At 38.6% G+C, this 27,250-nt stretch overlaps 1 protein-coding gene across 5 annotated transcripts in view; it reads left to right on the forward strand.

Moving 5' to 3' along the window:
* The first annotated feature begins 13,899 nt into the window (after positions 1 to 13,899).
* The window catches only part of HIBCH (3-hydroxyisobutyryl-CoA hydrolase), a 49,597-nt gene continuing 36,246 nt past the window's right edge, over positions 13,900 to 27,250 (forward strand). For all 5 annotated transcript variants that reach the window (XM_069781896.1, XM_069781897.1, XM_069781898.1 and 2 more), the window contains exons 1-6: positions 13,900 to 14,088; positions 15,087 to 15,129; positions 15,896 to 16,036; positions 17,489 to 17,573; positions 18,486 to 18,566; positions 20,680 to 20,732. In XM_069781896.1, the coding sequence (XP_069637997.1) occupies positions 14,057 to 14,088; positions 15,087 to 15,129; positions 15,896 to 16,036; positions 17,489 to 17,573; positions 18,486 to 18,566; positions 20,680 to 20,732 (435 nt within the window). In that variant the 5' untranslated portion in view covers positions 13,900 to 14,056. The remainder of the gene's footprint in view (positions 14,089 to 15,086; positions 15,130 to 15,895; positions 16,037 to 17,488; positions 17,574 to 18,485; positions 18,567 to 20,679; positions 20,733 to 27,250) is intronic.

The raw sequence follows: 27,250 nt of genomic DNA on the forward strand, positions 1-27,250 counted from the left end.
TACCGAGCTCATTAATAAATTCATTGGATTCCTCCCCAGCAATGTTTCTTTTCCAAACCTGGAAACTAAATTGTTGACAGTGAAAAAAACCAACATATGTTTAGTTTTCAACAGAATGTTAATTTAGGTTTGAAGAACCTGATTCTGCAGTGTGTATTGGCCTAAACTTCTATTAAAACCAATGACAGCTGGAGACACACTTCAAGCAAAGACCAGGTCCTACATTAGTGGTATGACATTGTATTTGGCAAAGACTGAGAATGTATAGCTTACGTCAAGCTAGTTGCCATGATGTAGCTACTGTGAAACCCAGCCTGGTTTCAGGAGGTAGCTTCTCTTCAAAACAGAAACACATCACAGAGAAAGTTTGTTCCTTTCATTTAATGTCTTATTTTACCTACAATCACCAAATCATCTTTCTCACAGTCACTCTAACAGTCGGAAGATAAGAAAATGGACCTCAGCTATATGTATGTGGCTGGAGGAATAATACCACTCCCATGTTACCAGTTTTCAGTGCAGGACAACTACTTGTTCTTCCAAAGTCTGTTTGGAAGCGTCAGCAGGATCTAAATGACCTTACAAAGGGAGTACTCAAAGAGAAACAAAGGGATATTAGACTGTTTCCCAGTTTTGACTTTTTCACTGCCTTGCTGGACAAGGACAAGGTTTCAAACATATGCTAAGACACTTCATTAAAGGCAAGGCATTTTGGAGGCCAAGTGGAAAAAGGGAACAAACTTGATGAATGCTACCAATTCAGAGTGCATGTGTACTGCCAGAAATTATGGTGTAAAAGTTATACATTCTGATTTAGTGGCTCTACAGTGTATAAAAGAGTAATTGCCTCTTGTGTTTTAGCTTCACAGTAAGGAACGGCAAAGTGCCGCCTTCTCACATCATTGAACTGTGAGCTCCCGGAGACGGAGCTGGACGTCATTCTGTGCTTGGCACTGTGACCAAAAGTGCCACCTGATTCTACCTGGCTATTTTTCACTGCTGCACAAGGAGCACGGGTTCCTCTGCTGTGGTTAATAAAGCATTTCAAACTGAGTACTTCCACTCTTGGAGACATCTGAAATCTCAATCCACATCCAAATTTTTCAGCTAATCTTTTACAATATTTCCATTCTCTTTGTCTCTTGCAGATTGTGATCTATTTATAACAGCTTAGCTATTTCTAAACCTTGAGAAGACAGAAACTGATGTGTCATTGTAAGGATATGCCTTTGAAATGGTTGGGTGGGAAAAGAAAAAACCACAGGAGGGTGACAAAAGCAGAAAAAATAGTCTTTGTCTATGTAACAATATTAACATTTTTTACCTTTTTTTCTATGCCATATCTCATGACTTCCTAAATCAGCACATCAACTATGAATTCTAAGTACCTATGCTTTTTAAAGTAATTTACTATATTCCTTTTCTTTTTTCCCCTCTCTTCCCCTTGTTCTACTAATAGTTGAGAAAAGGTCTGTTGCCTGCAGGGTTGGACAATTTTATCTGCTTTTAGGATGTACAACCTAGCTCCCTGAGGATTTCTTATATTGCTACAATGTGCTGTTAACTGTTTAGTACCAGAAGGTTCAAAACTGCCAAAGTACTTATGAGGGGAGGAAAAATAAAAAAAGATTATAAGTGCAAAACCCATTGCAAAGCAAGAAAGAATTCTATTTTAGTATAATATATGGATTTTTTTTCACACAGAGAGAAATTCAGACGTGGATCCCATATGAATTATAGGAAAAAATCAGTATGGTCTCCTTATTTCAAAAAGAATATATTAGAGTTGGAAAAGGTTCAGAGAAGTATGCTTAAAAGTTTGGAATGACTTCTCTGCCTGGAACAGCTGAGTAGCCTAGTATACACCAGTCAGGAAAAGAGGCAACTTAGCAGGCATATAGCAGATTTACAAAGTCATGAATTGGAGAAAGCAGGTTAATTTACTCTTTCTTCTCATACACGGATTAGGGCACATCAAATGAAGCTAGTAGGAGACATGTCCAAAGCTTGCAAAGATATTGCGGATGCTAGAAGTCTGTCAAGTTCCAAGGGAGGCTGGACAAATGCATGGAAGAGAAATCCCCAGGCTACTAGATGGAAAAATAAAATAAAAAATGCCACAACATCCAACTCAGGAGTCCCCTGAGCTGAAAACAGAGTGTGAGACATGTTTGCCCTGTTCTTTTCCCCATGCAGCCCCTTAGGGCTGGTTTTGGGAGATGGTGTCCTGGGCTAGACAGTCCTTCAGTCTGACTCAGCATGGTTGGTTTTATGTCTTTCTGTTTCTAAGAGCTGTAATCTTCTGGGGAACAATTAAAATACATAAGAATAAAAATAAATCAATAGTTCTCAAACATTTTGTACCACAGTTTATTTCCCCTTCAGTTGTTCAAAATATTGTGCATTCTTATAATTAAATGTTTCAAGTAAACACTAGATCCGCTTTTGCAGATCACCTTTGGGTCACTGATGGTTTCACGGACCTTTGAGTTGCGTAGGCTACCATGTAATAAGTGCTACTAACCCTCATGCTTTGCCTTAAACAATAGCTTATAGATGTACTGAGTTAGGAAGGCATTTTTCCTATTCTGCAGAGCCAGTCTAATGTACTTAAAACAGTAGCATTTCCTACTAGTGCAGGTCCATCAGTATATGAGTGACAGAAGGAGAAGCCAGAGCAAGCTATTATCAGCAACTGGCTCCTTCCTGACATCAGTCATATCTAAGTCAGAAAAGCAGTTGTCAAATGTGCCTTGTGTCTTCCATAGCCTTGGCCATTTATAACAGCAACAGCAGGGAATGTTAAGGAAAGCCTAAGATCTCGGTTCCTTCTTTCTTTGTAGCATGTGTGCTGAATAATAGCACTACAAAGACTGCAAATGCCATCAGCTGTGAATTGTAGGGTTTTGTGTTATTCAGGTTGTAGTGGAATAAAAAAGTTAAACAATTACCCTAAACACTATGGAGGACAATTGCGAATCAGCCCTTCCAATGCCTAAAAACCCTTCAGATGACACTCTCAGAAGTAAGACTTCTGATCTTGAAAATTCTCTGGTAAACTGGATTATTTATAATTTCCATTGACAAAAATGAGAATGCGTATGGACATACATGTACATGACACATAGGTTGCCTGTCTACCTTGTATGTCTCTCTCACTTTCTAAATTAATCATTTAAGCATCAACTACCATTCCAAATAGTAATACTGGAGAAGAATTTTTAAAGACCTCAAACTGCAATGTATTTTAAATTTTGACCCAACACCACAGAATTTTAAGTCAATGCAGTATCATTAAAATGGAATGCAGTAACTGGTTACAAAACCTGTCTTATCTTACCTACCTTTAGATTTATTAGCTAAACAAAACTGCTAAACCTTTGGACTCTGAGCTGGGTGGGGGTGATCTCTTTGCAACAACAATGGCTGAACAAATATATATACACACAAGGCTCAAAAGGAGGAAACACATATTGGAAGGTTGGCTACTAATTAACTCAGGCCTATCTGGGAAATGGAGAGAGAAAGTGAACTTAACTACAGTTTCAACTCTATGGAGTTGAACTTTCATTTAGCTATTTACTGAGCTGAAGCACTTTAAAAACATGGCTGAGCTATAGGTTTTTTTATGAGATAGGTAAACACTGCCCACATTCTACATGTTAGATAGGTGTGAAAGATTAACACAGATCTGCAAACAGTTCCCCTTCCCGGACAAGAAACGTGAAGGTTACACAGCATGGGTCACCGAAATCTTTCGCAAAAAGTTTCCAGGTATTTAAGATGAAGTGGCATCTTCTAGGGAGAATGTTTTCCTTCATCTTCTAGAAATAATTTAATATATTCCTGAGACATCTGCTTCTGGTTGTTATTACGCAGTGACAAAGTCACAATCCGTTGTTGCAGTCATTTTGTAGTGAGGAATTATGTTACTTACAAGCATTATGACTGCTTATTGTGAATAACTAACAAAAGCAAACAAATTACTGTGAAACAGAGAGCTGACTGCTTGTGCAAATACCTACAACCTCCTGAAACTGCATACTGGAGGACCTGACAGAATTTTGGGCTTTTTACTTCCGTAAATACTAGACTTTTTTTACTTAAAAAATGAAGAAGGTGGGAAATTCTCAGATAGGTGGGAAATTTCCTCAGAAGAAAAGATAATTTAAATACTTTTGAGGAAAGGAGTGTGGCTGAGTGAGCGCATTTTAATACGGCATGGCTTGCTTTGTCCTGTGCTAAAAAAAAAAAAAATCCTCATTTTCTTCTGTAGAGCTGGGTAGCAGCTGATAAGTGGCAGCACTACAGGCTTGCATGTGAAGGAGCAGTCAGATTATTTGTTCAGAAAGAAAAAACATGCACCCATCCCTTCTAACATACATACAAGACCCTGGTCAGATATCTGTTTATAACAGTTTACAGAACAGCTTTTCTTTTCTTTTTTAAAGAAGGGGAAAATATATTCCATGTGTTGATTTGTAAAGCAACACAGAAATTCAAAGCATGTGGTATCTGAATCCTCTTCCTCTGGACCGCATAATCCTGGGTCATTGTGCTATGTGGCATTATCTGGTATATGCACTGCAAACATATAGATAAAGTATACTTACTCTTTAGCTCAATAATAGGAGCTATCTTTTGTGCAATGACAAGATACCATTTGTTATCACCACTGTATAGCATCTTACTGTTTCCACTATAAAATTAATGTTGATATTACAATGAGATGGTAAATGTCACTTTCTTCACTTCACAGAAGGGAAAACTAAAGCAGAATAGTGAAAAAGCTACAAACTTATTTTCAATGCCTGCTTCTTCTGACTATTTAAAGAATGTTGAAAATTGTATGTTGCTATTGTAATTAAGATGGCAGACAGCTGTGCCTGCAAAAATTCAGCTGTCTCTTACTAGGAAGAGACTAGTTGATGGTGAATGTTCCAAAAGGCTCGCAAAAGCTACAGGGATGCTAGTGGTGGCACAGGAAAAGGAATGCACAGTCCAAATGTATTTCATGATTCTCCTGCTCAGTCATGGGGAAAAAAAAGATTTCCATTAACATTTCAGATTGAAATTGGATTTTTCTTTAATTTTTTTTTTAACATAAAGTTTCTGCTTTCTTAGAAAATTGTTTAACTTTAGCATAAAACAAACAAAAGACATTTCTTCTTGGTGCTGGCCAAAACTTTCTCCTCTTGAATTGTTTTTTAGGCTACAAATGTCAATAAAATCACTTTTCAAAGTGTCTTCAATTTACGAAATAATGTCCCAGGCTAATTCCACATGGTGCTACGTCTCCTAGGCAGAAGCGCAGCCTTTAATTCAAGCAACAGATTTGTGTGCTTTAATATCTTGGCAGGTCCCAGATTGAAACCCTGCTGTTAATTCCTGCAGTTAACCATACAATAAAGCATCTTCTCACTCCTAGAGCCTGAAGAAGTGCTCTTAGCAACAGTTCTATAAGGTAGTGCCTGCATTTTTCTTGGCAGACAGAGGTGTGTCAAAGTATGACTAAATCACACTGTGTTGCATGTTATTTCTGAAATAATTATATATTCCCATATACTGCTCTTAGCAGCATGAACCTCCATTCCAGTCTGCTATTGCAGAGACAGAGCAAGAGAGAAGGAGGGACTGTCCAGGTCTGGACAGGAGAACCAGTGGCATCATGAAATCCACGGGGCAGACAGAAGACTGAGATTACAGAGGGGAACTAACAATACTAGAGACATGCATTTCCTGTGAACAACTTAGATCTATATTGTGCCCTGCCACAGCTGCCACTGCCTTTCTTCACTGAGCAGTATATCACTGGGGAAGTATATCCACTGAATGAGGGCTCCAGGAACCAAGTACTCCATCCCTGTCACTTCCACTCCAAGTTTGTTTATGATCCAGGATGACTATATTTCTTTAAAAAAAAACAACAAACAAACACTTTCCCTTCTGACTTGCTACACATCCTTTCCACCAGGTTAATAATTATACACAGAACTGGTAAATTGAGTTGCATTGAAGCTAGCATTTGCTCACAATTACCCCATATTGGAGGCTGGTAATTTATACTCACAAACAGAATGTATCTGCAGCAATGAATGATATATGCTTATTTTTTAATAGCTTAAAGGCCTCTATTTATTCTGCTGGCATATTTTTTTCCTCATTTTTAAGTTCTCCAATCTGCTCTGCTGTCCTTTGCATCATTTGTGGCATTAAATGAAATATCTTTCCCTAGGCAATGTTCTTCAAAGGCATTATTTTATGAACAGTTCTAGTTGTACTCCAGAATTAAATAAAATAGAAAGAAATTTTGAAAAATATTCTTAATATTGACTTTAAAAATCAAATGTAGATCTTTTCAAGTGAAAATTAATACCTGTGCGAGGTGTCAGATGAGTAACATAAAAAGATTTGAATACACACACATCCATTTAATAAGATACTGACTGTCATGCTGTCAGGCAGACTGCCCTGCTGAAGAGCCTCACTTTAATTTAGAGCAACAAATTCTTAAAATAAACATCTGAGGTCCTCTCTCTACTAATCATATCCCTGGACTGTCAGAAAGCTACTAATTAGCATCAAATGCTTTCTACTTCATTCACTATGATTTTGACTGAAACAAAATGAGCTAACTAGGCGTTCACTACAATCCCTGAGAAGGAATGTTTTGATACCAGATGGTTCAAGACCAAAGTGTGTGACATTCCAGCTGAACAACAGATAAAACAGGGAGGCCAACAGGAATGTTATATACAGGACTGAGCTCCTAAAATAGATTTTTAATGATTCTAAATGTTTGGGTTTTTTTTACTGCTTCTTGAATAATATCATTCCACCACAATAGATCATACGAGGAAAATTTCAGGCTAACAGTAGTTGGCAAGATAAGCATATAATCTGCATTTAAAATCTGATGTACATTCATTGATATAAAAGGTATGAAAAGCACTACCTTTAAAGTTAACTGAACCAATGCTAAATGTGAGACAGAATTACAAGTGGGCCAATAGTGCTTCAAAATGCTACTGACAAAGGAATTACTGCAATGTTTTAAAGTAAATCAGTCAAGTGACATGAACTTACTATTTGGAATATTGTTCCTCCTCAGGGTGGGTATGTAATTCCAGTAGATTATAATTATGAGTTACATAAGATTCAGCAGAAGGTTATAAAGATATATTTAAAATATTAATCACCATTCAGAAATAAGACTTTTAAAACATCAGGATAATTAGTTCCATTAAGGTTACATCTCCATTGATACTGCTTTAGCTCTTGGTAACTTAAGTCCATCAGCTGATCATTACGTTGTGTCACAAGCAAATGTGTTAATTAGGCTTATTCATAACTTACTTTGTTTCTGAGCTGATCAGCATAAGGAATTATGCCTGCATTTTTCATTCCTACTCTAGGGTAAAATCTCCAGAGCTACAAGAGACAGGCTGGTGGTGGGGAGGCACTGAAGTCAGTGAGCCCAGTTCCCTACTGCATAGTATCTGTGCAGTCCTGGTCTGTGAAACAGGTCTGGCAAACTGCTATGTCTTGGCTGGAAGGTAAGTTGCCTTATGACATGATTTCACACTCCTTTTCCAGGAAGAAAGTTACTTCACAGGGCTAAATCCATTCAAATACCAAGTCTGAGGTTACTACTCACTAGGAAAAAATTACATGCCCTATACAATATTTTTTAAAAATCTCCTATACTTTGAGAATCAAATTTCATTAATTGGATCTTATTGCATCTCTTTGAATCATTACAGACCACATCCTGATATAAGATCATCATTATATACATTACTGCATCAGTAATGGATATGTCTATATATATAAGTCTAATGCTGGTGAGAAATCTAGTCAAAATAAATTTATGGGTAGAGTTTTGGATTGAGAAAAATGCCTGTAACTAACTCAAGTTAGGACGAATTTGATTAGGATTACATATTGTAAAACCTCTATTCCAGGTAGTTAAGTCAAACCAAGTCAGAACCTGAAAGCTGTTCTGTACCCTTGGTTCATGGAGTCTATCAGAGAGATTTCTTAAGAAACAGCAGTACCACTTTGCACTCTATACTACTAGCCTTACAAGTTCTGTTTTCCTATACTAGTTTCACTGCTATTTTCATGTAATACAAGCAAAGCACCTCAAATAACATCCTGTTAACATAAATATGCTTGAATTTAATTTCATATAGAAGAACAAATTTAGAGTAAATCTTGAATTAACTGATATTCTGGGATAGTGCTATTTCAAGAGGTCCAACAGGGATAGTATTTTGAAATACAGACCCACACTGTGTGAAAACCACATGCCTTTTTCTCTTCCTACATTCAGGCAGCTCTGACTCTCACAGAATCAAGCAGATACACCGCGAGCAGAACAACAGACGTGATGACACAACGGGATGCAATGCAAGTATCATTTGCTAAGCAGACTCCCAAAGTCTTGTAGGCAAGCTCCCCTGAGTGAGGAGTGCTGTCTGCCACTGTACCATCACTTGCACTACCAGGTAAAAAGAAACTCAGTTTCATTCTTTCCAGACCTGGGCAACTCAACCTTAAGAACTAATCATACACCCGAAGACACCCTCAGGAGTAAGATATCCTTGGGGGATTTTTTTGGTCCACTGGAAGTTAACTGTCCTACCAACAGAAAATTCACTTTCCTCTGGCCCCATTCCCACACACACTCCCTACAGCTATTTCCACCCACACTTCAGCTCTTTTTAACTGTGTTTAAAAAGCTGAGACAGAGAGAAAAGTGCTGCTGCTGCTGCTAGTGCTCCTCCTCCTCCTCAGGTGGGCGGGTTGGTAGCTGGTCAGTTTTCTGCAGCATTTCTCATTGCTGGATGTGTGGGAGGCCGAGAGCAGGAAGGGAAGGAAGCGGTCCTCTTAGGAAGGGAGGCATATCAAAGCAAGTGGGAAGCAAATAGCCCCTTCCCACCTGCACATGTGCAATTACATGCAAATGAAAAACTAACACAATAGATCTGCAATCAGAGCTTTCCCAGCTGTGGTCCTAAAAGATACCAAACAGCTTGGGTCTCAAAGCCAAATTCAGGGGTGACCTGATCGCTAGGAAGATAGCATTTTTCACCCACTAAGAAGAACAGACCCATGGGGAGGGAAGGGGGAAGGGAAGAGGGCGTTCCTTACAGTTATGGTTTTGTACGTAGGTGGAGGGTGGTTTGAGGGGAGGAGTGACAGATTGCTTGTGGCAGCAGGGAAAAAAGATGTAGGAGGGTGTTTGCCCAGGGTCCTGTCTAACCTAGGGGGTACTGGCAGGGTGGATGCAGCGCGAGTGGTATGTCTAAGCTGGGGCGGTGGGAGGGGAGGAACCCACTGGTGGATGGACCTTGCTTGGAGCCTCTCTCCCAGCCTCATCAACACAGCAGCGTCTGCAGCAGCAGCAGCAGCACCCAGCCACCCCCACACTTTCCCTGGTGCCCTCTGAGGCCAAAAGAAAATGGAAGCTACTCCACTCACAGAGTTTCATTATGGATTTGCTTTCATCCTTTTCCAAACACTTCTAGTTCCCCACTGATAAGATGCAAATTAACTGGTTAAAAAAAAAAGAAAAGGAAAAAAGAAAAAAAAGGGGTTTTTTTTCCCCTCTCACACACTTTCTTATTACAGGAGAAATTCACTACTGCATGCCATGAGCTGTGCCCTCCTCCTAAATCTATGACTTCAGATGTTTTATGGATGCATTATCTGAAAAGTCTCTGACCAAAAGCCCTGGGGAAGGTACTCTGTTCCCATGGGATTACTCATGTTACAGACAAAAGCAGAAATTTGCTTCTCCATATTACGTATGTGTTTCAGTCCTTCATGGGCTGGCCTATTGTTTAAGAGTGGAGAAACAGATTAGTGTTCCACTTATTTTAAGTCTACTTCTACTCTCACTGACATCAATGGAAGAAGACTCTCCACTGCAGACCTGAGCCTTTAGTACTAGGTGTCCATGTTGGTGCAAGGAAATGTGAACATGTGTCATCTGTGCAGGTGTTTTACAGTATTGTCAACTGAGCCTGGACTGAGAAAAAACAATTTCAGGATTGCTTGTCAGTACAGTAATAACCAGTTAGCAGGGATGAACTGGAAATTTTCCAATTCTATTCCTCAAGCCTTCACAGACTCATTTTCCCTTACCTTCATACACTGCAAGGATGCACTTACTACCCACACAGAGAGAAATTAGATGCTAGCTCTTAGAGCAGCAGAGGAAAAGATTAAATTTACAGCAAGCCTGACACGGGAGCATGGGACATGATGAAGTACTTGTACCATTTTATTACCTGGTCTTGGTGAAATATATTGAGAGCTCTCAGATGAAAGTGAGAGGTACAAATTAATGATTAATTAGGACTATATAGGTGGCATACAGAATGCAGCTGAGCTGCTCTTGGAATCCTTCTTGGGAGCAGGAGCTCCCACATCCTGAAGTTATATGTTTTTCTGGAAAAGAAACCAAAAAACCCCAGAAACAAAACCCAAAAACATCTGCTCAACTCTAAAGTCCTCCTACAGTCTGCAATTTCTCTTTCCAAACCTTCTGAACACACTGCCAGGAAATTTCTTCAAGGGGAGGAATTACAACCTGCCTATCCTTCTGGCTATTACACTTATACTCCCCGAGTTCCTGGCTTGGTTACTAGGGTTGCTGGTCACCCCTAGTATATCCAATCTCCTGCAGCCCTCTTTGCTAACAGTAGTATCATCCATAAACTCGCAGGTTAAAGGTCATCTCATCCCACTTATTCTCATGTGACTCCATTATTTTCACTCTTTTTCCTATTTCTACTTGTAAAAGGAACTAGGCCTTAAGCCTCATTGTTTTAAGACTGTTTGCCTTATTGTTTTAAGACTATTTATATTAGACATATAACTAAGGATTAGATATTGGTTTAGATATGATTAATAGAATGCAGGTGCATATAAACAATATCTAGGAGGTGCAGAATTGTTCTATGAGACTCCCTTTTCCTGGCTGTCTTATAATCCAGTCAAGCTGAATCAACAGAGAACAGATGATACATATTAGACCTAAGACATGGGAGTAAGTGATTAACTTTAGAACAAGATAAATTAATAACATAACCTGAGTAGTTTCTTTAGAAATTCATAGGTACCTTTGAAGTGTAAGAAGATAAGTGATGATGATGACTGGAGACTTTCTGCCTGTGACCACCAATCCCAGAAGAACCGAGGCATGAGAATGGAGAACGGATGAGATAAGATGATGGATGATAATGATATGAGAACAGAGAATCGACTGGAAAATTACAGAGACTTTGGATTGGGACAATGGGTGTCGAAAGGGTATAAAAGATTTGAAAACTTTTGGAGGGTTGCCATTCACTGCGGTGGTGGCCCAACTCTGAGTTGTGAATAAAGCAAACCTAGAGAAACCCACGTTCGTAAATTCTTTAACACTACTTATAGAAATCTTTTATTTACTTTTTAGAAAGCATTTTCACTTTGATATTCCACTGCAAAATATGGGGTGTGCAGGAGGACTATTAAAAACCAGGATGATATCTGAGTTACTTTGTGGACTGGCTTGCAGGCACTAAATGGCTGTCTGTGAGAAAATTGCAGTTTTCTAACACCTACTTCCCCCGTATCCCCAAAAATCTATAGGTAAATTCAAGCCATCACCAGCATGTTTTAAAATTAAGAACACTAGGCTCAAGGAAGATGGCTCTTCTGTCACCACCCCTTCTTCTTGAAACCAATTTAAAAAAAGAGGGGGGGGGGTTAAAGAAAACATTAAGTACAAATTCAGTGTCAGCACCATGGAAAGAAATCACTAGCTGTCGCAAGACAATGCTTGCTGTTACTTCATTGTTTACAAATGAGGAGGCCCCGCTCTTGTTCTAAATCAGACATACAGCTGGAAGACAACAAAGAAAGGACCTACACCATTATTTATACTGAAGCCAGGGGGGAAATAGATTAAAATCTGCATAAGTAAAAGATGAATCAGACCAGTGACTTCTATTTCGGACTCAAGAAACAGACATCCTATGTAATCATTTCCTGATCACAGCCTTGTCTAGGTGCACCATGTGCAGGTGGAATTTATTACGAGATTTCCAGCGGTTTCAAACAGCCTCCACCTGCTCTTACCCAAGGTTAGCTTCCACACACTGATTTCTTAATTTCCGCAAAAAGTTCATCCTACAGAAATGTTCTGTTCGTGTTTGTCTGTGAAATGTATAGACTTTCAGACATAGGATATGAAGTACAAAAATGTTATCCACTTATCAAACTCCTCATAATTTGGTTATGCCTGGATGAGAGATACAGAGTTATCCTTAAAATAATTTTAAAAATATAAATCTAAGTAAGGGTTCAGATTTGGCAGCTGTGATAATTTGGTGTCATTTAGACTGGTTTAGATTAAATTGCATGGTACTTGCTGTAAAACAGCATACAGGGCTGTATACATTCAAGATGACACTAATAGGCTGCATCTTTAATGATCATATAATCTGTAGATAAAAGTTTGAACAGTCTGGATTGCCTAATGAATTCTGCAATTAATTAGTTTGCAGTAGGCAGTCTCCCAATGCCTGCAAAAGCACCTTACATCCTGTTGTCAGTTGTTTTTTGTTCACAGTGTACAAGACTGAAAACTGAGACTGCATAATACAGAAACATTCTGTGTCTTTTTTTGTGCCTATTTAGTTTGATTTTTTACAACCAAATTTAATACACCCTGAGAGTTACTGCAACGGAAATGTCAATACAGATGATGCTGCTATAAGCAGGGGCCGAATCATTTCTTGAAATGAAGAGCAAGGTTGCCCTCTGGGGACTTCTCCAGAAGTGCTTCCAAGAGCTGATTTTTTTGTTGCAGCAAAAAATTTTGCTACAACGTTTTAACCTTACTGTTTTTAAATACGGATGTGAATCAAGACAGCCAGTGCTAAGAACTTGCTACATTGAGAGGTGATGAAGCTACATTTCTACCTAATGCACTGTACTGTCATTTACTCCACAGTTCACTTTTCAGTATCACTCTCATGGCGGTATGTGTCAGCCTAAAAATATCCATGGAATGGTCTGATTTAGTTACTGAAATAAAAGTGAATTTAGTACTATGGATTCCTAGCGTGATGGTCATAAATTCTCAAGTGCCTTAATCTTCTAAGTCAATTTTCCCAGTTGCTCTTTCTGAGCCTATTTATGCTGAACACATGCTGTGTTAGAGCTCACAATTCTGTCTGTAGGTACTGTCGGGGCTAAGCTAGCTGCTTAATCTCTGTATTTACCTTCTAGGATAACCAGGTTTTGGTGGGATGTTACATTAGAGCAGCTCCTTAATCCCAGCTCACCAATCTGTGTGTCAGTAGGTAAGAGGACAGCAGAGGTGTGGCTGCAGGTGTAAAGGATGAGGAGAAACCTGGAGGTCAGAAATTAAGAAACCCGTTTTGCCGCTGAAAACAATACATCCTCAAAATGCAGTTTCAGTCCACGAAGTTCGGCTCTGAAGGTAACCCGGCAATGCCGGCTTTCTCCACCTTGGGCACCAACCACCAGGGTTTATGTTATTGCTACATACGGCACCACGGCCTTCACCGACGAAGGAACAGCCTCACCTCATGTCCTCACACCTCCCGGCCTAATCCAGGACGGGGAGCAGCACTCCTTCAGCCCAGATCCTGTCAAGGTAAGGAAAACCCTTCATAAAACTACCGAGCAAGGGGCCTGTAGCCTTGCTTACTGAACCCCATGCCGACGCCCTGCTGACCTTACGCCTTTGTTAGTCGCTATGTTGACTGGATAAAGGGCTGTTCGAGGGCTCGTCCCCCGCCCCGCTCGCCCTCCCGCCCTCACGTACGTGAGGGCGGGAGGGCGAGCGGGGCGGGGGGGGGGGGGGGGACGAGCCGGCGGCGGGCGGCCGCCCCTCAGAGCCGCCGGTTCACCCGGGAAGCGGTGAGGAGGGGTTGAGGGGAACGGAGCCCGTCCCGCCGACCGCTCCCCCCGCGCATGCGCCCTCTCCCATCGGTTACCCGATGACGGCGATCGACCGCGCCGGTGAGCCGCCATGGCGGCCCGGGTACTGAGGCCGCTGCCCAGGTAACGGGGAAGCGGCGGTGGCCGTTCTGAGGAGCGGCGGAGCTTCTCCCGCGCTCACCCCCCCCCCCCCGCCCCCCCCTTCCCCGCCGAGGGGCTCTTAAATGGCGGCGGGGGCGGCCGCGCCCGCAGCTTGTGGCGGAGCTTTGCGGCAGGGAGCGATGGTCTGGGAAGGCCTCTAACGCCCGGGATTGCAACCCCCTGAACTAGTGTAAAATACAATTTAGGCCTAGATTAGCTAGGCCAGGATTAACTTCCCCACTCTAAAACGAGCATGTACTTAAAAACTAGCTTAGGACGCCGGGACGTTCGCATGGAACATGTTAATTGGCTGGGTTTTGTGCTCTTAAGTAGCTGAAAGGCAAAGGTGCTCGTTAATGTTGATGCAGGCCAGGTGTCTGAAGTCCAGCAAATGCCGTTGTTGACGGTCTTCTTCGATACGGTGACAGTGAATAAGCAACACGTTCACAGAACGTCCCAGCGTGGGCATCTCCTGTCAGTAACAGAAGCATGAGCCTTGTTCAAGCTGTTACAGAAACCCCACCTAAATGTATATACACACAAGGACGTGAGGGCAGGTTTGTTGTAATGGAAGCTTTGGAAATTCACAAGTTTTTGACAAGACCATTTTTTTTTTTAAATGCTAGTATTTAAACGTTCAGAAAAAGGCTGTAAACCTTTAAGACACACGCTGCAAAGTATGAAACATGTCCCCCAAACTCTTTGTCTTATTATTTCCAGGTTCTCCTAACTTGCAATTGAATACGCTGAAAATATTAGTAGTTGGCATTGGTATCTGCTACCTATTTACTAGTAAGCAAAGAAGTTTCCAAGTGTTTTGATATCAAAATTGTACTCTAATTTACTTGATTTTAAAAAGGAGAATGTAAAACAATTGTGTTCAGAAATTTTTCTGACAAAGCTTTGCTTAACTCAGTCATATATTTGAGGATTGTATAGCTGGTTTATGGTTTTAGCTGTCTTTTTAATATTTCTTTCAGGCTGAAGCCATTCAACAGACTGCAAGTGATACTACAACATTTGGTAAGAACAGCGTCTTGTTTGACTGAGTTGGAAGCTTTTAGGACTCTTAGCTCCCCTGAGGAAGACAGCACATGCAACTTGTAATGTGTCTGCTCGCAGGGGTTCTGAATGCCATTGTTCATTGCTCGGGCATAATGCCCATGTCTTTGAGCACGTTGTTACAAGTTTCTATTATAGTGTAAATTAAAGCTTAATTATTTTGGCCTTACCTACCTTTACAGTTAATTTCTATGTTAGCTTCTGTATATTCCTTAAATATCATTCAACTGTGCGTTTGAGATCAATTGTGAAAATACTTCAGTGATTTGTTCTCTACTGTCGAAAGTTACTTAAAGACAAAGCAATGTGTACATCTGGGTTTCCAGTGTCAAACTGCCAGTAGGGACACATGGAACTGTCATTGTTATTATTGTTGCAGGTATTTTTCAGAATGTCAGTCTTAAAGAATCATGGTTTTGTGTTTTAGTGGGTTTTTTGGTTTTTTTAATGAACCCAAATATCATTGTCAAAGTGTGTGTGGCTCAAAAACTTGTCTGAGGTTTATTACTTTAAAGGACTCAAAGTGGTTTCAAAAGAACTGTTTAGGAAATGCAAATTAAACTTGAAGTACAGTGGGAAAGCCTTAGCATACATTTCCAGAATACATGTTTTATGATCTTAAATAGTGCATTTTGAGAATATATTTCCATAAACACTCTTGTAAGTATGTTACTCAAGGTATCTAACTGATGACATATGCTTTATTTTTTTGTTTTTGCATGTACAGAAAATGTCTAAGCAAACAGATTCGACAGATGAAGTGTTGTTGGAAAAGAGAGGAGGTGCAGCTATAATAACTTTGAATAGACCCAAGGTTCTCAATGCACTAACTCTTTCTATGATCCAACAAATTTATCCACAAATAAAGGTTAGTAGCTCTGCTTCTACCCATCCACTATACATACGTTATCCCAAACCAATTTTAAAATTCAATCTGACACTTCTTAGTGTACTGCTTTAAAGAATGAAAGTCTGTGTGAGTGCATTGGCCAATGAGCTCAGACTTATAGGATGGGAAAGAACAGACAGTTTCAAGCAAGTTAGAAAGAGGAGAAGGCACGTAGGAGAAACACGCTGTCTGACAAAGTTAAATTTAGCATCTTGATAGATAAAGAGACACCCATATTAAAACCAGAACTGAATTAAAAGGAAGCAGCGCTCAGTGTTTATATGCTCCTTTTGGCAACACCCAGCCGGTCAGTTGGCATGCACAAATTCCAAGCTATACAGTGGTGTTGCCTCTCGACTGGGTACACTTTTTGTGCGAAGGCTGTGTGGCTGAAATAAAAGATACAAGCCATTAGGAAGCAAAGTGCTGTCAGTGTCATTCCTTAAAGAAGAACTTTATGGATTTATAGGCACTGTTTCTACAAGCTAGTGAAGTAATGTGAAATTTTAAGCATGCAAATAATTCTTTTTAATTTAATGATGATGTTTATCATATGCACAAAGACAAACTAATTAGATACCAGTATTTGTTGGATAGTTGCCTGCCTTTTGGTATTTTGGTAAATGGTTGTGTTGCAAATTTATGCATTCTTTGAAGAACACTTAAAGAAAGAAATACTTAAACTGTAGTGCTGAGTACTGGGGTTTATTTGAAGCACAACCTTAAAAGGTGGTGTAATTTTAAGTACAGTTGCTGGTATACAGAAATGTCTTGTCTCTTTTTTATCTGTGTACACTTACTTGAATAAGGGATACATAAGCATAGTTTAGAGGAGGGGGAAAAAGCCTGTAAAAGGCATCTTTTTTTCAATATGGTTGCACCACTGCTGAAGTCTTGTACCAGTGTAATTCAGGAAAAAAACCCATAGTCTTTGTACGTAGCAAAACATCTGTGCGCAAATTGATTTGATCCAGTCTCAGTTAGATTGCAGTCATTTTGACAAAATCCATCAACAATTTAAATGCTGTTTTCCTTGCCATGCATCTTAGGTTTACACAACTTTCGTGATTTGGCCTGAAACACTGTTGTTATATCTTCCATACTGTCAGCTTTCTGCCCCAGCATTCTGTTCCCATTGAGATTTATGTCGGACCCTGTTTTAGGGAGTGCTACTTTTCTTCAGAGATTGGGAGCTCTGCACAGGTGTTTTTCTGAAATATGTGAGGCAGCTCTGCTGATCTCCAGTGTCAAGGTTGAATAGGACACAGGGGTGGCAGAAAGACCGTTAGCTCTCAAACTTCAGTTTAAGACAAACAATTTTAAGATGGTTTGATTTGCTTTTTGAAAATGTAAAATAAGAATTACAGACAGTATACAGAGAAAGCATTTTTTGCACGGACTTTAATCTTACATGGAAACACTTCTTTTTAGACTTGGGAGCAAGATCCTGAAACTTTTCTAATAATTATAAAGGGAACTGGAGGAAAAGCTTTTTGTGCTGGGGGTGACATCAGAGGTAAGGACTATAGTCACTTAAACATTTGACATGTCTTTTCCCGTTACTGCTTTGCATTGATTTCCTTTATTTACTGTGACTCAGGTAAACAGAGGCTTGCTATACAACAGTAAGAGAGATTAGTTGTGTTGACTGACTTCTTATGACACCTTGATGTGCACATGCTATTTAGGTTATTTGTCAGGAGACAGATGTTGGAACATTGTATAAAAGAGTAAAAACTGGGTTTTTATGAATAACTGGTAATAGCAGCCAGACATTCCTAGGAAGAGAAGGTTCCTGTCTCTATCTTTTTTTCCCAGATTTTCATTACTGACAGCTTCTTTACAAGAAATTTGAAGGGTCCTAATAGGTAGCTCTGTTACTATTGGATAATTTGTCTGATGTTTGAGATGGCTAGATACAGAGCTGACAATGGTGATCAATGTATCTGTGATTATTTTGTAACTGTGAACTGTAAGAAATCTCCGAACTGTGAAAATTAGCAGTTGTTTTATATTTTAGGTAAACAAGCAGCACAGGTTATTGTTAAATTATGTCCTGCTCTAATTGGCTTCTCATTTTTAGTATTCAGAGTCTTCAATATAACCAGTTTTAAGTGATTGTTCTATATAATGATGCAAAATATCACAAACAAGACTACCAGGCATTAGGAGGGCTTCCATAGCATAGAAAATGGACTGCACTCTCACAAGTATGTGACAAAGTCTCCAGCATAATATAATTGACTCAAATTTGATACTTTGCATTCATATTTAAGTTTGAGCAAATTTTCTCAAATAAAACAAAGTAGGATTAAGTTGCTGTTTGATTGCTGTAGGAAAAAAAACTGTTATCATGTGATACTAATTTTTTTTGCTTGTATTTTCTATTAAACTTATAGTTATCTTTAGGATTTTTATTTCTCTTAAGCTATTGCAGATGCAGGAAAAGTTGGAGATAGACTGGCACGTGATTTCTTCAGAGAAGAATATATCCTGAACAATGCCATTGGTATGTTTAATAGCAAATTCTGAAGCAGTACAGTTTTCATATTAGTTGCTTTGAGTGTAAATTCACTTTCTCTCTTCGCTAATCTATAAAAGACTCTGATAACATAAGTAGTAATTTTTTTTTTTTACCAAGTTCAATACCAGTAGTGTAACGTATCTCATTGTTATACCTTGCATGCAGAATTTGTTTCTTTTGTTTAAGCTATTATGATAGCTACCTTATCCCATCCCATTGTTCTGGGTAGTTGTATTTCCATTATGGATTAAGTCTTGGATGCAGACAGTGCAATTCTGCACTAAGTATCATTGATCTACTTCAAAGAAGACCCGAGATAAAAATAGATGCACAGAAAATCATTAGTATTCAGGCAGAAAGCAGAAGATCAAATTATGTTAAAGCTTTCCATTTAAATAAACTGCATAAATGAATACGCAAGCTAGGAGTTAACTGCCTTAGTTTATTGCAAAGAACAGAGGAGTATGTGGTCTTAAAATAACTAACAGCAAAGACACTCTGTACAGTTTAGTGGGGTAAAGGATATTAAGACAAGGTTTAACCTTTAGGGTAAAAGTCAATAGTTGAGTGTTTTGGTGAGAAGAAACTTCTCTAAACATACTTTAATGGAATACAGTTTGAGTTTTTTAAACATTGCATCCAGTGTTAGTCACTACAGGAGGAGAGGTGAACATCTTGCAGATCAGCTTAGGTTGACAGAAGAGCATAGAGTTATTAGAGTAAGAGTAATTTCTGAAGTTATTTTTACTTTGACAGAGTTTCTAGTCTTAGCATGTTTGTCATGTACCTTTCTTGCCTTCATCAAGAAAAATAGTTTTAGGTTTCATATACTTGGGAAAAACTAGTATTGCCATGGCAGTTGGACTATATGACTGTTGTAGGTCCCTTCCAACTACCTATTCTAGTCTATTCAACTATTGCAAGGGTACATAATTTAGCAGCTTGGTTTTGTTTTGTTTTTTTTAAATGGTTAGGGTGTTCTCTGTCTATAATGCATGTAACTACAAAACCTAGATTTTTAACAACTTTGGTACGATTGTATTCTTTTAAGACTGACATTTCTGCCAAAAAGATTTAATTATATCTTATATTTTACAACTTAAAAATACACAGGGGAGCTGCTTTCACAGCATTTGCTATTGGGAAGGCATGCTTCTACAGAGATTTAGTTCAAAGACTAGCATCTAGAGCCCATGCATTAGCTTATATGTTCATGTAAGAACAAAGTTAAAAATGTAATTCTGTTATATTTTCTAACTGCTAATTTAAAGGATTGAACTGCCTTTTAAAATAGTTCTTTTTATAAACAAGGATCTATAGTTGCTGCAGAAAAGCTAGCAACATGGTTGCAGTGGATACCCATATCAGGAACATGACTGAACTTTTAAGTCTGACCTGAAAACACTGAATATGAGGCAGCAGTTTCATTCAGAGTGAACTTCTGAATCTTTCCATGAATGGTAATTGAAAGCATCAGGTTTTTAGTTTTATGCCTCCAAAAGGCCCCAACAGATCAAGTTGATAGATAAAACTGTGGTACTTTAGGACATTATCATCTCTACCTGCCTGTGCCATGTTCAGGGTTGTAACATGCAACAGAGTTGGCAAGACAGAACATGTTTGCATTGCAGTAGTTTACAGTCACATTTTGGCTGAAACCTACCAATGCATCTGGCTTTGTAGTGAAGTACTGGAGTGCTGGTACACACTGTGCTGTTACTCCAGGCTGTGAGGTGGGGTGAAAGGGAAAACTCTTGTGTCCCAGCATCCTACAAAGCTATTTATAATAGCCAGATGTGGCTAAATTGTCAGGTACTCACACAGCAAACAATGTGACATTTGATGGTTGTATACTGATGGTTGTATACTGTTCTCTTACAATGCTCAGAATGCAGTAAATCAGTAACTGGTGTTTCTTTTCATTGCTTAAGAATTACATGAAGTACCTTCATTATAAGTTGATATTTTACTGTTTAATTTACCATTTATTTTCTGTTGCTCTTGCTGAAGTAAGACATGGGGAAATGTGTCATGTATACAGTTAGTCACAGGTTCACTCTTTTGAAAAAAATGTATATTTTTTTTACATTTCTTACAGGCACTTGCAAGAAGCCATATGTGGCACTTATCGATGGCATTACAATGGGAGGGGTAAGTTAAGTACCTTGGTGTGATATCTGATATAATTTGTTTTAAAGTAATGTAATATTCTGTACTTGAGTTGAATGAAGTGCACACGTGGTATTGCAAACAATTCATTGTAATCTGAACCTTTGTCTCTGCTTGTCAGCATAGATTGCTGCTCCTCTAGTGCTTCTGCTGTTCTTTGATAGCTAGTGCAACTGCTTTCTCTGAGGATCTGGTGACTGTGTTGAGAAAAAGAGGAAAATCCTGCCACTGTAGAAACAGCCCTCAAAGGTTTTCAGAATACTGAAATGCAAGTTTGTAAATCATAGAAGAGCTGAGAAGAATTCTCCACTCAAAGTGTATTAAAAAATAGAACTATATAAAAATACAATTAAAGGACAACTGTTTGAAAAATATAATTCTAAGCTATACTTTAACAGGCATTCATGAATTCTGTATTTTTCCAACAAATAATCTGGAAATACATCTACTTTCTCACCTCTGCAGTACTCCTAAAATGTAAGCTACAAGATCCTGAATTCCCCCCCATGCCCCCATGGCTGGACCTTATTACTAAAGCAACATGGAGAAGACTCCATCACATTGCTAGTTATACTCAATGCTAGTAATTTTTCCAGCAATTGTTGGCTGTAAACACCATGAGCAGGTAGTTAAAAGGGCAGTACCATGCTTTTCTACATGCTAGTATGCTATTCTCTTTGGTTTGACATCTATTGGATATATTTACACCATAGCAGGGAGTAGAATACAATAATCTTAAGTTATGTTGAACAATGAGTTTGACAGTGAAGTCCGTCTGCCATATTATCACTTAAATTTGTATTGGTTTTTGCACATCAGTATGATGTGGGTATACAGACTATTTAAGTTAAGTTTGTCAAAGACAGGATGCAAGAAGTGGAACACTACATGATCCATCACCTGTCATGACTCTTCTATTTCCGTCTTTTCGTACACATATAATTTTGTCTATTTTGGTTGTGGTCTTTTCAGCTTGCGATCTGAACATGCAATAGCTCTCTTCCTCTTTGCTTCTCTTCTCTGCTACCAAGCCCCAAAGATCTCAGCCAGATAGCCATTTTCTTCCCCCCAATCTAGTATACATAAATAGTTTCCAGCATAAAGGGGACTAGCCTTGTAGCTCTTCTTGCAGAAAAAGTTTTTTATTGAACATAGGAGACCTGAAGAGTTGTGGGTAAGAGATAGGGAGTCCATTTATTTTATGGAGTTTTGAGTAATAGCACAGATAGTTATGAAAGAGCAAAATTGCCCAGCAGCCAATGCCTTTTCAGAGGTCCTATAGATTGCTTATTATGATTGTGGCCTAAGCAGGAATAGAATTTTGTCCTTTGAAAGTAAAGTATTTTTTTGAACTGAAAAGAGCATAATGGAGTCAGATTATCCTGCCTTACTAAGATTCTTTATTAGTTTTCTTTCTTTTAAAGAGGTTTTAAAAGACAGCAGTTAGTCTGAAACTTTAGTTGGATATCCAAATTTTAGTAACAGATACTCAAATTTCAGTGGGACCTTGACAGAGTTTAACTGCCATCAGAGTTTGAATGACAACTTACTTGTTTATCTTCAGATACTAGTAGCAATTATCTTCATCTGGGGGACTAGATTTTGATTGAGCAAGTATGCAAGCTAACATAGGGGAACAAGCAGGTAGGTCTCAAGTTCCAGACTACTTTTAAACCTTTTTTTTTTTTTTTAAACCTTGAGTGCTATTTAATTTGCACTTGTTATACAGCTTCAGTTTACTCTGAGTTAATGTCCTTCCTACAGGAGTGCATGTTTTCATCAACACACTTCCCCCCAGGCAGTACATGGAATTATCTACTGATAATTTAACAAAGGAGGTCAGCAGTAGTGTTTCTCAGCACTGATGAATTTTTGTGTATGTGTTTTGCGTTAGTTTTTCATTGTGTTCTATGCTTTTCCTCTCAAATGCCTCCCGTCTGTAAGATTTGGTTTGGTTCCTCTGAATGGACCAATGATTACATGGCAAAAGTGCGTTAGCTCCTATCTTTCCCTCACCCTTTTCTCTCACCATTTTCAGCACTGGGAGCCCCATCACTACTGACCTTAACCAAACTAAGGCTTGCAGCCCTGTTTTCTATTGTGATACAAATAGGTTCACTGCAGTGAGATTTTATAGATTAAAACCTCTAGAACAGCCCTTGAATTTGTCATGGTCATAGTTTTATCTCGTTCTGCTTGCTGTATGGAAGTACTCTGTCCTACTGTAATTATTCACTAGAACTGCATTCATACGGAGGAGTTATTCTATTCATGGTATAATTTGATGCTTTGTTTTAAATCACTTAGATGCTAGCTTCTATGTTTTTAGCACAATCGGGTCATATTTCATATGCTCAAGATCTGGCTTAGTCGCTACAAGTCCACGGGAGCCAGAAACATTTGTCACTTGCAAACTACAGTAAATGGCTTAAAAAAAAAAAAAATTACATTCAAGCCCTTGGCTTCAGAAGCAAGTGGTTTTAGCTTGCGCTTAAAAATCAAGGGACACCTCTTAAACACTGCAATTTCACTACAGACCATTTATCTATGAATGAAAATGCAAGCAAGTCAATCTCAGCCTTGCTCAAAAAAGCAGTGCTATGCACATGGAGTGCTCTGTTGTTCTAACTTAAAATAAATTAAAAATCACACAAGTGTATTAGAAACTCAGTTATGTGTTTAGCTAGTAAAAGTTGCTACTGATGCACAGATATCATAAATTTGTGACGGTAAAACTTGGAATTGTACCAAAGAAATGAACTGGTTCCACTTCAGCATTGTTGGCTAGAGGCTGGTAGATGGCTTTCTTGAGAGCTTGATTAGCCAACAGATGGGGCTGTGGAGCTTATTTTCTGCACCTTCTTGTCTATGCTCCTGTAGTTCATCAAAAATTGATATTCAATGTAAATGTATCTTTTCATCTTTTTGTACTTACTCAGAGCAGTAAGTTCAAGTGACAAGTATGTTTGATGAAGCAAAGATGACTGCATTTTACAAAACAATAGTGAAACAAGTTATAAATACCACAATTACTGCTAAAGGGTGTATACTGTTGAAGGGAACACTGGGCATGTACTCTCATTTTGCTAAAAATTACTATTCAGGTTATTTTAGTTGACTTCTATCCATGGATTTTTATTTCCCTGAAATGAAATACCTGAACAGTAGACAATAAATGCAGAGTATTTAAACTTTTTTTTTTTTTTAATATTACTGTCTGTAAGTGAGGTCCTAAGTTTGAGCTTCTTGGTTCTAGAAAAGTCCCAATCTTTTCCCTAATTCTTTGGAGATGAATAGAAGTGTGCTTTATAAGCTCAGTCTAAATCTGTGGTTTTAAATAAGTCTTTGGCACAACATATATTACTGTGTCAGATACTCCCAATAGACTAAAAGGATTAATGAAAATGTGTTTTAAACCTGTTTCAGAGCCAAATAAAGTACACTAGACAGATTTGAGTAGTGGCTTTCAGATGATTGAGCTTAGAATTCAAGGTGAGTATTTGATAGCAAAAAAAAAAAAAAATACAGGGCATAGAGTTTGAAAGTTAATGGATGTGGTCCAGGTCACTGGCCTAACTTTATATAAAGCATACTTAAAACTTCAGTGGCATATTGCCAAAGCAGAAGTACATAATTTTCAGGAGCAAAGACCATTGCTTTTAGTTTAGGGAGGAATCTGCAACAGCGTGTACAAAGTACCCTCTTCCTTAGTATTGTATTCTAGAGCATGCATGATTTAGAAACTTCCTAAGCTAGGCTCTATTTCAGAACCATGGTGCTAAATCACCGTCAGTAATCACACTCACCTCTCTATTCATCTGGTATTTTTTGACATTGAGTAGGCTTGGCCTTCAGAAAGGACTGTGGCAGTCGGTTTCACAGTTGCATTTTGTGCTTTGTGAAAAGCAATTTGCTCTGTTTCAGGCCTATCATCTAATATTATTGAATGCTTATGTGTTTATTAATAAGGCCAAAATAGGCACCCAAATATTTATTTTTCTACTGATGAGTAATGACTGTTCAAACATAGGAATTCTTGGCTTTGGACAATTATACACAGGATTTAATCCTTTAGTCTGGCGTCTTACACAGTATATTTGCTAAGTTTATTTTAGCAAGTTACAGATTTATAAAGATTATACTATTATGTTACACTTCTTGCTTTAACAATTAATGCTTTGAGTTTTAGGATGAGAAAACATCTTCCTGTGGGGCAAGTAGATGTTAACTTATATTGGTAACGTGCAAAACTTTCAGTACAGAAATGGAGTTTGGTAGAGCTGCCAGCTCTCTTAAGTCCTTTGCAAAGCCTTGTGTTTTGAGTTATTCTGAGAATCTTACTTTCTAATCTTCATGTTTAGGGAGAGTAATAGGAAGTTGGAACTTTAATATAGCTTGCAATTTTAAGAGATAAAGGTCACCCAACCATATTTCTATGTCTGTCTTCCCTCTGATTCTAGGGCCCAGTTTGTGAGGGCAATAGCAGTACACAGTACTGACTGCTTTACGCTCTCCTCAGTAGAGAAGGACCTCAGGTATACGGACTGGGAGTATGAGAAGACAACACGTTAGTTGGGTCTTTGGGTTCACAAGTGACTTTCCATTAGTTTTGTCAACACACCTAACAGTACCATATTTTTTTTAGGGAAGGTCTTTTACTTAAACTGAGAGTCTACATCTAAGTTAAAGATACTCTTTGTAAGTAAGGTGACTATTAGGGAGCAGAGTTTTTTGAAGAACTGAGTCTGTTAGTCATTCAGGTAGTAATGTCAAATATGTTAAGCTTTAGACTATACAGAAGTGTAGAGCTGAGAGGAGCCTCAGGATTATTCTTTTGCACTTGAAGTAGGGTTAAATATAGCTATATGATTGCTTAGCAGATTTTCACCTAATGTGTTCAGAACTCTCCAACAGCATGAATTCTGTTTTTTCTAGATATTCCACCCAAGTGCTTAGTTATTCTTTCAAGTTAAGATTCCCTAGTGTCTAATTTAAGTCTTTAGTGTGTGTAAGCAATATATTCCTGTCTTAGTCATAGCTGGGTAAGAACATTTTGAGATACTTGCATTCCTTGCTTCTAGCCATCTCTCTTTAATAGGGATAAGGATAGTTATTCAGCCTTTACTATAGATTAGGTCTCTTGGTCTTTGTGCAATCCTCTGGAATCTCTCCAATTTGTGTACTTTACAGTTCATTACCAGAGACCAGACAATATTTCAGCTGGAGGATTCATCAGCACCAAGTAGAGCAGAATAATTATCCTCCATGTATTTCAGAGATATTTTGTCACAAATAGCCCATGTAAATAGCAGCTTCTCAAACCATCAGGTGCTTGCCTCCTCCCTCCTTGCATAACATAAACTTCCATCACAGTACATTTCTTTATTGCTTACCTTTTACCAATTTTTAAATCCTCTTCCTTGAACAGAACTTTTTTATCAAAGAGCCAGTCTTGTGGAGCTACCCTTTACCTCAAAGACTACAAAGGAGGAAAAAAAATAGTACTCATTTTCTCCCCCAAGAAATCTGAGTGCCATATCAGCTGGCATTGCCTTTTATAGGTCCATGCATCAATCTGATTAGGCTTCCCAGGTGTATTCAATCTAGGCTGAGCAGGTATGCTTCAGCCCGTTGGGGCCTGCTGGTAGAGACTCTGCTGTAGTATGATACCTTTAGTAGTTCTTTTTGCAACAGCATTGCATTATTACTTGTATTAAGTTCATGGTTGCTATAAATCCCTGAAAAATGTCTAGGCATTTGTTCCACAGAACAAATACTTGTAAGCTCTGCATTTGATTTTGCTTTCTTAAGTGTAGTCTTCATTTTGTTAGTTTCTATCTGATCTCCAAAGTGAGATGGGTTTGAATTTTGATCCTGCCCTTCAAAGTGTTTGCCTTCCCCCAAAATAATCTGTAAATTATAGAAATCCTTATTTCATCATCCAAGCAGATAATGAAAATAATCAAATAAAACTTCATTAATGATTGGCTTCTGTATGACCTCAGCTAGGGTGCCCTCTCGGTTTGATTGCAGACTGCTGATAACTCTTAATATACTTTCAGATGATTGTGCCCTCCATTTCATAGTGATATCTAGGCTATGTTTCCCTAGTCTGTTTATCAGAGGAGACTATGGTGTGTACGGGGAAGCGTCAGAAACATTGCAGTTCAAAACATGAAGCTTTTTAAGAACGCTGCTTACTGAGTGACAATGTCATTTTAGTCAGGGGGTTATGTAGGGGTTCCAGAGAAACAGATGAAGCCAAATTCCTGAACCTACTCTATGGTTTGGAAATATTCCTTCTACTGTGCATCTAACCACGTTCCCTTCTGGACTACAGATTCAGAATTACTGCATCTTCTTATGTTGCAGTAGAAGAGTGAACTGAGTACCTAATATTTAGCTTTACTTCTTTTTTTGTGTTAGTGCCACTTCATTTGCAGAAAAGATTCCAGAGGCTGACATTGTTAGAGGAATCTGGCTTTTCTTCTAAATCAGAT

This window comes from Haliaeetus albicilla, chromosome 4 (genome assembly GCF_947461875.1).
Source record: "Haliaeetus albicilla chromosome 4, bHalAlb1.1, whole genome shotgun sequence".
NCBI classification, from domain to species: domain Eukaryota; kingdom Metazoa; phylum Chordata; class Aves; order Accipitriformes; family Accipitridae; genus Haliaeetus; species Haliaeetus albicilla.